The 13,532-nt window shown below is 46.0% G+C and overlaps 1 protein-coding gene, 1 long non-coding RNA gene and 1 gene segment (V, D, J or C); 1 reads left to right on the top strand and 2 right to left on the bottom strand.

Moving 5' to 3' along the window:
• Positions 1–212: 212 nt before the first annotated feature.
• On the top strand, positions 213–3,588 carry DAD1 (defender against cell death 1). The gene is made up of 3 exons (XM_003212988.3): positions 213–918; positions 2,745–2,893; positions 3,390–3,588. The coding sequence occupies exons 1-2, from the start codon at positions 228–230 to the stop codon at positions 2,873–2,875; spliced, it is 822 nt and encodes a 273-aa protein (XP_003213036.2). The 5' UTR covers positions 213–227; the 3' UTR covers positions 2,876–2,893; positions 3,390–3,588.
• Positions 3,589–3,701: 113 nt separating this feature from the next.
• LOC109371103 lies at positions 3,702–8,687 on the bottom strand. The gene is made up of 2 exons (XR_002121779.1): positions 7,584–8,687; positions 3,702–4,423 (listed from the first exon to the last, which is right to left on the bottom strand). It is a non-coding gene; the product is annotated as an uncharacterized LOC109371103 (long non-coding RNA).
• Positions 8,688–10,062: 1,375 nt separating this feature from the next.
• LOC104914550 overlaps positions 10,063–13,532 on the bottom strand; it is a 16,906-nt gene continuing 13,436 nt past the window's right edge. The window contains 4 exon segments of the C gene segment in view: positions 10,063–10,425; positions 10,900–11,006; positions 12,062–12,109; positions 12,546–12,809. Of these exon segments, the coding sequence occupies positions 10,420–10,425; positions 10,900–11,006; positions 12,062–12,109; positions 12,546–12,809 (425 nt within the window).

Below are 13,532 nucleotides of genomic sequence, written 5' to 3' on the forward strand. Positions count from 1 at the left end.
CAATCATACAATCATAGAATCATTAGGGTTAGAAAAAGCTCTGAGATCACCTACTGCAACCATCACCCCATCACCACAATGCTTCTTGCTGGACATAAATATGAAGGGACCTACACAAAAGTAACAGTTGCGGGCACCTGAGGAAGGAAGGCTTTTGGACATCTTCCCAGACATCTCGCCGCTGCTGTGCTGGACCAGAAAGGGTACCCCAATGAATATTCCCAGAGATGCCCCAAAAACAGACACCTGGCTTGGGAGAAAAGTCCCAGGTCCCATACTGGGCACTGCAGATAAAGACGGGGAAAACCCACACGCTCAGGTCTCACTCAGCTTTCTGCAGGACTGCTGGCACTCCAGCACGCCAGGCGCCGTACAAGGAACACAGACAAACCGCCACCGCCCGCCCCCAGCTGAGCCCAGACAAGGACGGCTACGGAGACTGGCAGGCTTCTGCGCACGCGCCAGTCAGAAACACCTTTCAGCCAATCCAGCACGTAGTTATGCGCATGCGTATTATCTCTAGAAAAACCTCAGTTCCGCCCTTTTGCGAGCAGGACAACTGCGCCTGCGCACTACCTCTAACCCGGAAGTGGCCTGGCCACGCGCCCGCGTTGCTCTGTTGTGTCCCGGAAGCTTCTCCATTCTGCTTCCGGCCACCTCAGCTTTCTTGGGGGGGGGGCACCATGTCGGGCGCGGCGGGTTCGGGGTCTGCGGGCTCGGTAGGTTCTGTGGTGCGGCGCTTCCTGGCGGAGTACGGCAGCGGCACGTCGAGCCGCCTCAAGGTGCTGGACGCATACCTGTTGTACGTGATGCTCACCGGGGCGCTCCAGTTTGGCTACTGCCTGGGTGTCGGCACCTTTCCCTTCAACTCCTTCCTCAGCGGCTTTATCTCCGCCGTCGGCAGCTTCATCCTCGGCGGTCAGTGAGAACCCCGCGCGGTTGCCCCCGTCACCCAGGGCGCGCGGTTGCTCTCGCAGCACCCAGGGAGCTCTCCGCAGTGCACGAAGCCCCATAGCTATCGGAGTTCCCTCAGTAACGGCCACATAGAAACACGGAGCGGCTTGGGTTAGAAGGGGTCTCAGAGATCACCTAGTTCCAGCCCCTCTGTGTGAGCTGGTTGCTAACCACCAAGATCAGATCGCCCATGGCCCTGTCCGGCCTGGCCTTGATCACATCCATGGGTGGGGCATCCATGGCTTTACTGGGCAGCCTGTTCCACCTCCTGACCACCTTCTCTGTGAAAAACTTCTCCTGACATCTCATCCCCTCTTTTAGTTTAAAATTATTTTCCCTCGTCTATCGCTAACTATGTAAAAAGTTTATTTTCTTCCTGTTTATAATTTCCTTTTAAATATTGGAAGGCCACAATGAGGTCTTCCCGCAGCCTTCTCTTCTCCAGACTAAACAAGACCAGTTCCCCCCCATCTGAATTTATAGGAGAGGTGTTCCAGCCTTCTGAGCATTCTTATGGTCCTCCTTTGGACCCTCTCCAAAAACTCCACATCTTTCTTGTGTTGGGGCCCCAAACCTGGATGCAGTACTCCAGATGGAGTCTCACAAAGTCAGAGCAGAGGGGAACAATCACCTCCCTCACCCTGATGGCCCCCCTCTTTTGATGCAGCTCAGGAAACTGCTGGCCTTCTGGGATGCAAGTGCACACTGCTGGCTCATGTTAAGGTTTTCCTCTTCCAGGACCCCCAAATCCTTCTCCACAGGGTTCTCTCGGGGAGTTCTTCCAGACTGTGTACATATCTGGGATAGCTCTGACTCAGGTGCAGCACTTTGCACTTGGCTTTGTTGAATGTTATTAGGTTTATGTGGGCCCACCTTTCGAGTTTGTCAGGGTCTCTTTGGATGACACTTCTTACGCCAACTGCAGACCCCCCTTGGCCAAACCCACAGCCCAGGGATCAGCAGCCCCAGCTTGCCCAGCAACCAGGCAGTGCTGCTGCTTGGCATTCCTTGGGTAATTCCAGACCCTCTCTATAAACCAGAAAGTTGCCATAGCAAAGATAAAAAAACGTGAGAAAGGGTAAAACCTGAGAATTCCAGGATGTTCCCTGGTAACCTTAAAGCAACCAGCTCTGCTCCCTGCATACCCTTCTAGGTCTGTCTGACAGTGCCAAGATCTGCACCCCGTCACTGAGGGCTGGTCCTGGCCGGCTGGTCCTGCCCCCCAGCAAGATGGTCTGCAGCAGACTGAACCTTACTTTAGTGTACCACAGAACCCAGCTCCTCATGAGCCCCATGTGTCCCTCCTTCTCCAGGGTGGTCAGGGAATCTTCCATTTTACCATTGTGTATTGATTTCTTTCCTTAGCGTTCATTCTATGAACACTATCCTAGAGTTATTACTCTAGTAATAACTGCTTCAGGATTGTGCTCCCCTATAATGCACCCTTTTAAAAACATCTTGTCCCTGCGCAGCCCTTCCCAGCACAACTAACGGTGTTTTGCTGGCTCCTTGTCTGTGCCAAGCCAATCCTCTTGTAAGTCCACTTCCTTCAGGTTTTCCATGGCCATCTCTGATAGTGTAGTGCTGTGAGAGAACTGGTTGCCTATCAGCCGCATGCAAATCCCCTGTCAATGTTCTGCTTTTCTTATAACAATGATAAAGTTTGTTTCGCTTGTTATATCTTGGAGGAACAATGACCTGGACCAGGGTGGACTGCCTTAGCAAGGCCTGCTTCATGCCATGAATTCCCTTTGTGATCTCTGATGTATCATTTTCTCTTTGCCATACAGTTTGTCTCCGGATCCAGATTAACCCTCAGAACAAAGCCGAGTTCCAAGGCATTTCACCAGAGCGGGCATTTGCCGATTTCCTCTTTGCCAACACCATCCTGCATCTCGTCGTTATCAATTTTGTTGGCTGAACCCTAGAAGAGTCTGAGGTACTGTTCCATGGGGCCATAGAAAGGGACAACGCTTTCTATACTTTGTTGGTCTGGGAGAAAACTAGAAAGCTCCCAAGCTTTCTCATGGGCAAGTAACAATTAATCCATTGTTCTTTATAGGGGTAAGACTTACTGCTTTTTGTTTTTATGTTATTTTTTTTTTTTTTGCTTATTTAAAAGTTAGTTTAACTAGGTGAGTCACAGAAATCTAACTATATTTCACTCTTAGATTAAAAATACCTCAATTTTTCTATGCAGAAGGAACTTTCTGGGCTGAGACTTCGAGGCTCTGTCTTTGAGGGTGTCCTGTTTAGAGGCTGTGGAATGGTTGGTGTCTAACTATGAAGTTTATCCGCAGATGAGAGAAGAGATTTAAGAATAGGGAGAGTTTGATACAAGAATGGGGAGAGCGTGCTCTGTTGTTAAAGTTTGTGGTGTATTTTTTTTCTCCCTTTGCAGATGCATTCTTCATGTTATCTTTCTTTCTTTCCAGGTCTTGAATTCTTCTAGAACTCTAATGCCAAATCTTGTTAGAGGGAAGTGTTGTTTTCCAGCAGTAGCTGCTGCTTTGATGAGAAAGGGGAGAAGCAGAAGTCAAAGATTATTCCCACAGACTGTCCTATGGAGTGGTCTGCTGCCTCATTCCAGTTACTGTAATTATTTCTTTAAATAAAGCCCTTCATAATACTGCAGTCTTTTTTACCTGTTTGTGACAAATAGAGAGTTTCTCGTGATGCTAAAGTTCCTGCTCAGGTTTCCTCCTCCCTTTCTCCTTCCCTTCCTTTGTAACCTTTGGGCTTTTTTATTTTTAATGTTCTCTAATTTCAGAGGGAAGCAAGAAACAAGCTGTCATGGAAACTGAATTATCATCCCTTTTCATATCCCTGTTTTCTGCCCCTTTATCATATGGAGAGTACATCGCCAACATGCCTCCAGGCTTCAAAGCTATGGAGAACTTGTTTTAGACTGTGGTTAGTGGTCATGAATGAAGGGAAGCTGCAGATGTTCTCCAGCACATCCTCACATGAACCCATCTTCTCACAGGCCCTTCCATATCCCTCAGGGCCATATGGGGCACAGCTAGGTGTGCAAGTTGAAACTAAAGGCTCGTTAAGGCTCAGTAGTAATTAGGACTACGTTTTTCTGCAGTTCAAAGTGCTGATAAACCCAAGGATGTTGCAAGAGGCTGCCCGGCTGTCGGTTTGGTGACAGAGCTTTACTTGAGCTGTCCTGGCTCAGTGGACAAAGGCATCCCAAATTAAACCTTAACAATCCCTTGCCTCCAAGTCATTTGTGCAATGCTTACATTCAGTGGCTTTGGACCTTGATCTCAGATAGTGTCTGTTTTAGTCCAATTGTTTCTTAGTTCTGATGGAAATTAGAGCCCTTTAATGATCAGATCAGGCACAGGGTGGCGTATTAACTCTAGCTACCCCATCCAGATCTTTGGATGAGGAGTGAGCCTGGGTCATCTTCAGGCTTGAGACTCCATCTTTCTGCTTCACGCCTGTTTTGTTTGTTCTGCAGCTGAAACACAGAGTAGAAAACATGTACAGTAACAGTATGTGACAAAAAAATGCTTGTCTACTGACACTGAGGTGTTCAAGCATGATCCAATAGCTTCAGCATTTACCACTGACTGTGGTTTGTTAAACCATAGTTTCTGATCTAGCATTTCCAGCTGTGCTACAGCCATTATACCAGTGAAAATGGAAACATGGAGCTCCCAAGCACTTGCTTAGCATAGACTCAACAGTAGGTATGAGGAAGCAGGGTCTTTACTGTTTTGAAAGATACTGTCAGTTTGTGGCATGAGCAGAAAGTTCATGCCAGCTCTGAATACTTGCATTAGACTGACATTGACATGATGTTTATTTATGATAGCAGTACCAGCTCTGTACCAATAATAGGATGCTGGAAGCAGGCAGAGAATTCTGAGCATGCAGAAATTGTAAATGAGCCATTGTTGTCTGTTTTTTCCCATAAGAAGGGCCTTCTGATCCAGACCCATGGCAGACAGTCATTATGGAAGGAGGAGCATACACAAGGTTTCCCCTTTGTCACTGCAGCTGCTGTATTTGTAAAGGTTTCTGCAAGGCCTTTGGCATGGTCCATCATCACATCCATCTCTCTAAATTGGAGAGATGTGGATTTGAAGGGGTGGTAGGATGGATTAGGACTTGGCTGGCTGGACACAGCCAAAGGGCTGTGATCAGTGGCTCTGTGTCAGGCCGGTGTCCCTCAGTGGTCCCTCAGGGATTGGTCTTGAGACCGGTGCTCTTCAACATCATCAACGACGGACTATGGCATCGAGTGCACCCTCAGCAAGCTTGCAGATGACCCCAAGCTGAGCGGTGCAGTCGATACATTGGAAGGAAGGGAAGCCATCCAGAGGGACCTGGACAGGCTGGAGAAATGGGCCCATGTGAACCTAATGAGGTTCAATAAGGCCAAGTGCAGGGTGCTGCACTTGGGCCGGGGCAATGCCAGGTATTGATACAGACTGGGGAAGATCTCCTTGAGAGCAGCCCTGTGGAGAAGGACTTGGGGGTCTTGGTGGGCGAGAAGCTGGACATGAGCCAGCAGTGTGCGCCTGCAGCCTGGAGGGCCAACAGTGTTCTGGGCTGCATTAAAAAAAGGGGTGGCCAGCAGGGAGAGGGAGGTGATCGTCCCCCTCTACTCGGCTCTTGTGAGGCCCCATCTGCAGCACTGCGTCCAGGCCTGGGGCCAGCAGCACAGGAAGGACGTGGAGCTCTGGGAGCGGGTCCAGAGGAGGGCACTGAGATGGTCAGAGGGCTGGAGCAGCTCTGCTGTGAGGAAAGGCTGAGGGAACTTGAGGGCTTATTTAGCCTGGGGAAGAGAAGGCTCCAGGGAGACCTCATTGCGGCCTTCCAGTATTTGAAGGCAGCAAATAAACAAGAGGGGGAACGGCTGTTTGTGAGGGTGGGTGGTGATAGGACAAGGGGAATGGTTTTAAACTGAGATAGGGGAGGTTTAGGTTGGATATGAGGAGGAAGTTTTTCCCCCAGAGGGTGGTGAGGCACTGGAACAGGTTGCCCAAGGAGGCTGTGGATCCCCATCCCTGCAGGCATTCAAGGCCAAGCTGGATGTGGCTCTGGGCAGCCTGGGCTGCTGGTTGGCGACCCTGCACATAGCAGGGGGTTGGGACTGATGATCATTGTGGTCTTTTTCAACCCAGGGCATTCTATGATTCTATGATTTGCAAGACACCAGTGCCTCCCTGTGGGTCTCTGCCTGGTTTTCCTCACACTTTGGCTGTGGGGAGAACAGGAGACTCCGGCCCTCCTTTGATCACTGAGCAGGAGCCCCTGGGAAGAGAAAAACACTTTTTGTTCTATTTTCTTTTGTTTTCTTCTAAGTTTACATGCTTTCATTGTCTCTTGTTGCTACAAACTAAGCCCAAAACTTCAAGTCCTATTTGAAGTGTTCCCACACCTGAATGATTTCAACAAGTCTGTGGTTATCTTCAGCCTCTACTCCCTAGAAAGGCCATTCCTGGGGTCACTGCTCACCACAAATAAGAAGGCAAGAAGAGAGGTTGTTTTGTGTATGGGGCCATGTTTAGTGAGGGATAACAAACACAGGGTAGGGTGTTTTCTCCAAGACCCTTAGAAAAGATGCAAGTTTATCTCCAATCTATAGAAGGGCATTAGGGAGCAGGAGCTTGCACAGGAGAGAATGTACTGTAGGTTGTGGAAACATCTCCTTTCCTGGCAATATCAGAGGACTCTGGCCTCCCCCATCTTCCTGCTTTTGTCTTTTATGTCAGGAGTGGAAGGATTTTCCTCCATTGATTCACTGCCTCTATAATGTGGTACAGAAACCTATTGGCAAATTCAGAAATACTACACTCTTCTAATATCTCCCCTTGCAGCCCACCAAGCTTTGTAATTCATTTTTTCCCCCCCTTTCCTCCTTCTGTGCTATACATAGCTCAATCTTTCCTGTTGTACCCAGAACAACTTCCCCCCCGTACGCTGAAGAGCAGGCTCTGGTGGGGGGCTATGAAGAGGGGGTTTCTTTATCTCTTTCAACTTTGGCTTGTGGTCTAACGTCTGCTGTTTCTTTTCCACATGCTTCTCCTCCTTCCTGCCACGTGCCACACCAGCCCTGCTCCCCCACACTATTTTACACCCCACTTTGCAGAGGAAGAGGTTTCTGTGGTGAAGTATAGAGGAGCATCAAAAGATGACCCAGATCTCGGCACTGACGTCATGGAACCAGTAGTGTGCCCTTTCCTGCCCCACCTGGGCCATGAGACCCGTTCCACATCCTGTCTCACTGTATTATTTCCTGCCTTTGCTTTGCACTGTGGTTTTTCTCTCTTGAAATAAACAAGAAACCACAAAGTTGAGAGTAGGAGGAAGGTACATAGCGGTGGTGGGAGATCAAAACCCTAATCTCTGAAAGTACCTTTGAACTAGACCTACAAATTCAGTGCTTTGGAGATCAAATGTTAGGAGTCATTTCAGTCAAAACACAACTTCAGCTAAGTACTCATCCCCTCACTCAGCAAATCTTATAAATGGGGTTGTTTAACCTGGAAAATACTGAGATATGGAAACACAGGCTGCAAACTGTCTTTACATCTAGGAGAGAGCTCTAATTACAACATAATAATAATATTAAAAAGTGGTGTTAAAGGTAAATGAGCATGGAAACTTACCTTCCGCATCTCTAAAGGTTTTCAGAATGATGTTAGTCTGTTGAAAATGTATGAAAGTGGGACTGCTTTGCTTTGTAACAGGGAAATGGTTTAGACAGTTTCATCAAGAGCGGCTTTCTTTTGATGCAGCAGCCCTCATCATGAGCAAAATGGAAGGTTCAAGAACTGGCTGGAATTTAGAGTTAAAATAGCCATGGGTTTTCTACAGCTGGAGGGAAAGGAAGCTGAGGCTTTTTGTCAAGAATGAGTCCCTGAACATCTCTATTAATAGATATTTACAGACCTGAAAACTTCGATGCTGTCCCTGGGTAGCAGTAGCCAGTAAGTGTGGCTCAGTGACAGGCCGTCTGCAAGGAACCATGACAGAGGTCAGGTGGCAGCGCCATGGCAGGAGATCAGGGATAGTTTATTTTCTTGCTGCTCAGAACTATGGACTCAGACCCCATGGCAGACGTGCTGACAAGGTATGTACAGAGGGACCCTCTCCATATCAAACATCAGCACTTTGGACTGAAAGTATTTGAAATATGAGCTGTTCCAAAATCAGAAACCCCTGTAAGGGCTTGTGAATCCATCAGAGTAAGAAATGTTCTGTGTCAATTGACAAGGAAAGACAGAACATCAACTGGATTTCTGCAAGCCGTTTGATGTGGTTCCACGCAACATCCTCCTCTCTGAATTGGAGAGAGATGGATTTGGAGGATGGACTACAAGGTTGGTAAGGAACTGGTTGGATAGCCACAGCTAGAGGGTTGTGGTTAGTGGTTCCATGTCCAGGTGAATGCTGGTGACAAGTGGTGTCCCCTAGGGATCTGTTTTCAGACTGGCACTCTTCAACATTTTTATCAATGATGTACATGATGGGATCAAGTGCACTCCCAGCAAGTTTGCTGATGACACCAAACTGAGTGGTGCAGTTAATATGGAAGAAATGTCATCTGGAGGGACCTGCACAGGCTTGAAAAGTGGGCCCATGTGAACCTAATGAGGTTCAACAAGGCCAAGTGCAAAGTGTTGCAGTTGGGTTGGAACTGTTCCAGATATATATACAGACTGGAAGAAGAACTCCTTGAGCAGCCCTGTGGAGAAGGACTTGGAAGTTCTAGTGGATGAAAAGCTGGACATGAGCCAGCAGTGTGCTCTTGCAGCCCAGAAGACCAACAGTATCCTGGGCTGCATCACATGAGAGATGGCAGCAAGGCAAGGAAGGTGATTGTCCCCCTCTCCTCTGCTTTTGTGAGGACCCATCTGGAGTACTGTGTCCAGACCTGAGGCCCCCAGCACAGGAAAGATGTGGAACTGTGGGAGCAGGTCCAGAGGAGGGCCATGAAGATGATCAGATGGCTGGAGCACCTCTCCCGTGAAGACACACTAAAGGAGTTTGGCTTGTTCAGTCTGGAAAAGAGAAGGCTACAGAGAGACCTTATTCTAGCCTTTCAGCACTTGAAAGAAGTTTATAAATGAAAGGGAAACTAATTTTTTACATGGTCTAATAGCAATAGGACAAGAGGGAACTTTTAAACTAAAAGAGGGGAGATTGAGGTTCCTTACTCAGAGAGTGGTGAGGGGCACAGGCTGCCCAGAGATGTGGGTGCCTCATCCCTGAAGGTGCTCAAGGACAGGTTGGATGGACTCTGGGCAGCCTGATGTAGGGGTTGGCAACCCTACCCACAGCAGGGGATTGAATGTAGATGGTGTTTAAGGACCATTCCAACCTAAGCCATACTATGATTTGGTGATATTATGCTATCCTATGAGAATCATGCCTCTCAGTATAGTAACACTTTCCCTACCACTTAGATGGGCAGTGATGTGAGGTACAAGCAAGGCTCAAGCCTTTTCAATCTTGTGAGCAAGAGCCTGAATCTGGAGAGACAGGCCAGTCAAGTGATGTCTGTAATACAAGGCAGACACCTTATTCTACAGGGTGTGCTTGGGAACAGAGGATATTTAGAATGGGATGCTACAGACTGCTGCATTCCCTATGGCAGCAAATATCTTTCAAGTGCCTGGATCTCTTTCTAATTCTCTCACTGTTAGCAAGCTGTGTTTCACCATTGTCTTCACATAGCACAGAGCCTAGACTTGGAGGAAATGTTCCTCTCCTCTCTCTTCCTCCCTCTCTGGGACAGTCATGATGTCCTCCCTCAAACACAGCAAGGAAGTAGATGTCCTGAGAGTTGTAGACGTTCCCTCTGCAGTGAATCAAGCTGATTGCTGCACACAGTACCTGGTGGCTAACTTTTGTTCTGCCTTTCCTGGCACCCCTTCCCTCCTTCATCCCAAAGGCTAACCCGGATCCTAAAGCTCACGTGAAAGATAAAACAAGTTCCTCCAATGAGAGATACAAAAAACCTGAACAAGTTTCTTATTATCAGTAGTAGTTATTTAATAGGCCTAAAGAAATGCCACATCGACCTTAAAATTTTGCTAAAAGCATTCTTCTGTGATAGAGAGGTGAGTGATTGAGAAGTGAGTGTTACTCAATTCAGGCAGAAATTTTATATCATTTTAATGCAAGTAATAGAGATGTTTGACAATACACAGTTACAGCAATCTCTGCTTCATACCAAAAAAAAAAAAAAAAACCAAACCAAACCAAAACAAAAAAAAGGCATTGTCATGCTAAATGAGTAGAATGCTGAGAATTGTAACATATTTCTGAGTAGCTTTATAAAAATGCACATAAAGCAATTTAGACTATAATGGCTGGTGTGATATACAGAAAAAACAATGATATCTATTGCAGTAGGAGAATCTCTTGCACCCAATGCTCCAATGATGATTCTTCAACAGATTTTTTTTGGTACCTCACATCTGCACTGTCTGGTTACTTTCATTCCTGTAATAAACAAACAAACAAACAAAAAAAGTAAGTTAAGTCATTACTTAAGGTGGAGTCACAGCTACATAATAGCACACCTGAAGCATCTGGGCAATAGAAAGAGGAAAAAGACACTGGGCCAAAACCAACATATTAGTTCTGAGGACTTTAGAGTCAGTGCCCATCAAACTTTCACATCTGGAGATAGTGAGGGGATGAATCTGAAGAATGAGTGCAGACAAGGGAGAAGAATGTTGCAGGAAAAGGAGGGATGTTTAGAAAGAAGTTAAATTTGCATGAGGATAAAGAAGGGTAATTAGTTTGGAAGAGTGCGGAAAATGATAGCACGATGATCTGCAAAGAAGTGGAGGGAGTTTACAGGTAAAAGGTGTATGAATGAACTGCACAAACAGTTATAGAGAGCGAACATAGATAATGAGTTGATCCAGGTGCTTTCTCAGAGGCCTTACCACTTTTGTGGTATATACTCACATTTTTTTTCCACATAAGCATCGTCATCAGCACATTAAAAATTATTGCTTTCATTAAAATTATTTTCAGGCCCAGTTGTGAGAAGGTCAGCGTGTTCAGGTTCTCATCTGTTGAAGTAACAAGGAATGAAAGTCATAAGAGCACTGTGACATCCCCACTTCTAGACAGACCTAACAGTACTTCTTAATGAAGCTTTTTCCACTTTGCATGGCTGAGCTGGTAGGGCACTAATGAAGCAATGAACAGAACCACCCCACTGAGAGTCTATTTCAAGGGCCAGGCTTTCAGTCAGTATGAGCTTAATTCTACAGCAAGGAGGACTGCCAACCACTTGGTTGTTATTAACAGTGTATATGACACAGGGATGCTGGAAGAGTCTACCCATCCTCTCCCCCCAGTTTTTTAAGAGCGGCAGAAGGAAAAACAAGTTAAATTTTGTCCAAAGAACACAGAGTCTACTTGGATGTTCTACTAATCATAGAATCATTAAGGTTGGAAAAGGCTTCCAAGAGCATCTAGTCTAACCTTCTGCCTACCACTGATACTGCCTACTAAGCCATGTCCCTAAATGCCACATCTACACATTTCTTGAACACCCAAATCTTAGCTACAATGTCATTTTCACCTGAAAATATACTGATCTATATTGGAGAAGCAGGATGTGGTCACCAAAACATCATTTTAAAGTTCTCTTTGAAAACCTCTCTCTGAAACATCTGGTCCAATCTGCCAAGTTTACTTATGAGTGCTTTTTTTGAAGTACTGTTTTGGAAACATTTGGCTAACTGGTTCTTGGTGTGCTTTGCTGTTATTTTTGTTTCTTGTTTTTCCACTTGGTGTTTTTTTTTTCCCCAGCAAGATTGCGTGTTTGCAAGAGTAAAGCTATTCTGCAAACCCAGCTTGTGCAGAGGCAGGCTCAGCTCCTTTGAACTTGCAGAGCTTACTCTCGTGCACTGTATCTGCAGTGCGCACATGCTGCAGAAACCACCTCATCTTTTGGTTTGTTAGGTGTGCACCCGAAAAACATCCCTTCTGAAACACGGACAGGATTTCAGTCAAGCTGACATACCTGTACCTTACATCAACAAACAGGGGACATTAGCAAAAAATTAGGAAGAATTTTCTTAAATCAAGCTTTCCTCGTAAAATGCTGTGTTCATACCTGTCTTGAAGTGCAGCGACATCCCTGTAATGCAGAGAGTGCTGGCACCTGCAGATAGTAACAAGAAATTTAATTAATAACAGAAATTGACTTTGTCAGAAGTTCACAAAGGTGTTTCTATCTAGAAGGGTTGAATTTGAGTTTCTGGCCATTAAACCATAAATACATACGCTACTTTCAATGCAAGCATATAGTAAGATGTAATTCAACTTTAGTGTCCCATCAGACAAAGGATTTTCAAGCTTTATATCTCCCATGTTGTGATTTTGAGATCTCTCTGCTGTGACTATCCCAGCCTACTGACCCTTCATCTTGTTTCTACCAAGGAATAACACAAAAGAAAGCAGATGCAACAAGACAGCATTCCTTTAGAGAGTTGGAGCACAGCTCAGCACTGCTTACAGTGTTAGGAGATGTGAACAAGTCCTGTTCATACTAATAGCAGAGAGACCACGTATAGCTCTGAACACACAACCAACATTACCAGCTTCAGGATCATCGCTTCGTACTTCAAGTCCCTCGTGCATGGCACCACACTCCATTTCACCCTTCTTGGCCCAGTAGGTTGACAGGTAGCTCGCTTCATATTTGTTCTCAGATGTTGCCACCTCCACAACAGTTTCTGTCTTATTAACATTTGAGCGAATTGATTTTAGCTTTTCAGGGGAGTAATCCGTGATAAGGCACATTTCCAAATTCTTGTCATCTTCAGAGGTCAGTCTGTAGACTGAAGGAGATGGAGTAATATCTGAAAATGGAGAAGAGGCATTAGGTGAGATTAGAATATTAGGTGACACACATTAGATGTGTCAATCTTGACACACTGACACCTCAGGTATGGATGTCCCTCCATGATTCAAATGGGAAGCCGTCTGATCATAGGGATCTTGAGTTTGGACACCATTTGTGAACCAAGGCACTCACGGAGCTACAGGAGGCTTCTTTGACATATGTTGAGCCACAGGTGGTCAACCTGGATCCCTAGAGCATCTCAAATAATACTCATGTGGCCACCCACAGCCTAAAGGTCTACATCTAACCTAGTTATCCCTCTCTGTAAAGCTTGTTCAACTCTACACTGCCGCCTGGTATTCCTTTAGGATCATGACCTGACTGCAGTCAGAGATGTGTAAAACAGGCAGAGACCACCCTCCTCCTGCTTCACAGCCGTGAGAATTCATGTCTGGGGAGGACAGATTGGCCCAGGGGCATTCTCTGCTTTCTGCAGATGCATTGTCGAATCCACCACTGATATTCATAATCCCACTTCCTCCAGCTGACTTGAAGAATGCTGGTTATAATGCCAGGTCTTAAATGTGTCCATATTTACTGCCAGTCTAGCTAACAATGCTCCTATGGGAAAAAGATATGAAAGCCACTGCAAAGTAGCAACATATGTTCCCATTTAGGGAAAGAAAGATTAAATAAATAAATAAAATTTTCATTACATTTCACCAACTGACAGTACGAT

This window comes from Meleagris gallopavo, chromosome 29 (genome assembly GCF_000146605.3).
Source record: "Meleagris gallopavo isolate NT-WF06-2002-E0010 breed Aviagen turkey brand Nicholas breeding stock chromosome 29, Turkey_5.1, whole genome shotgun sequence".
NCBI lineage: Eukaryota > Metazoa > Chordata > Aves > Galliformes > Phasianidae > Meleagris > Meleagris gallopavo.

What these genes read in the sequence shown, in the direction of transcription:
- DAD1 (XM_003212988.3), top strand. Translation starts at nt 228, where the DNA reads ATGCCCCAAAAACAGACACCTGGCTTGGGAGAAAAGTCCCAGGTCCCA. An exon ending in CGGCAGCTTCATCCTCGGCG is followed by an intron (nt 919 to 2,744) that starts GTCAGTGAGAAC and finishes TTTGCCATACAG; the next exon opens with TTTGTCTCCGGATCCAGATT.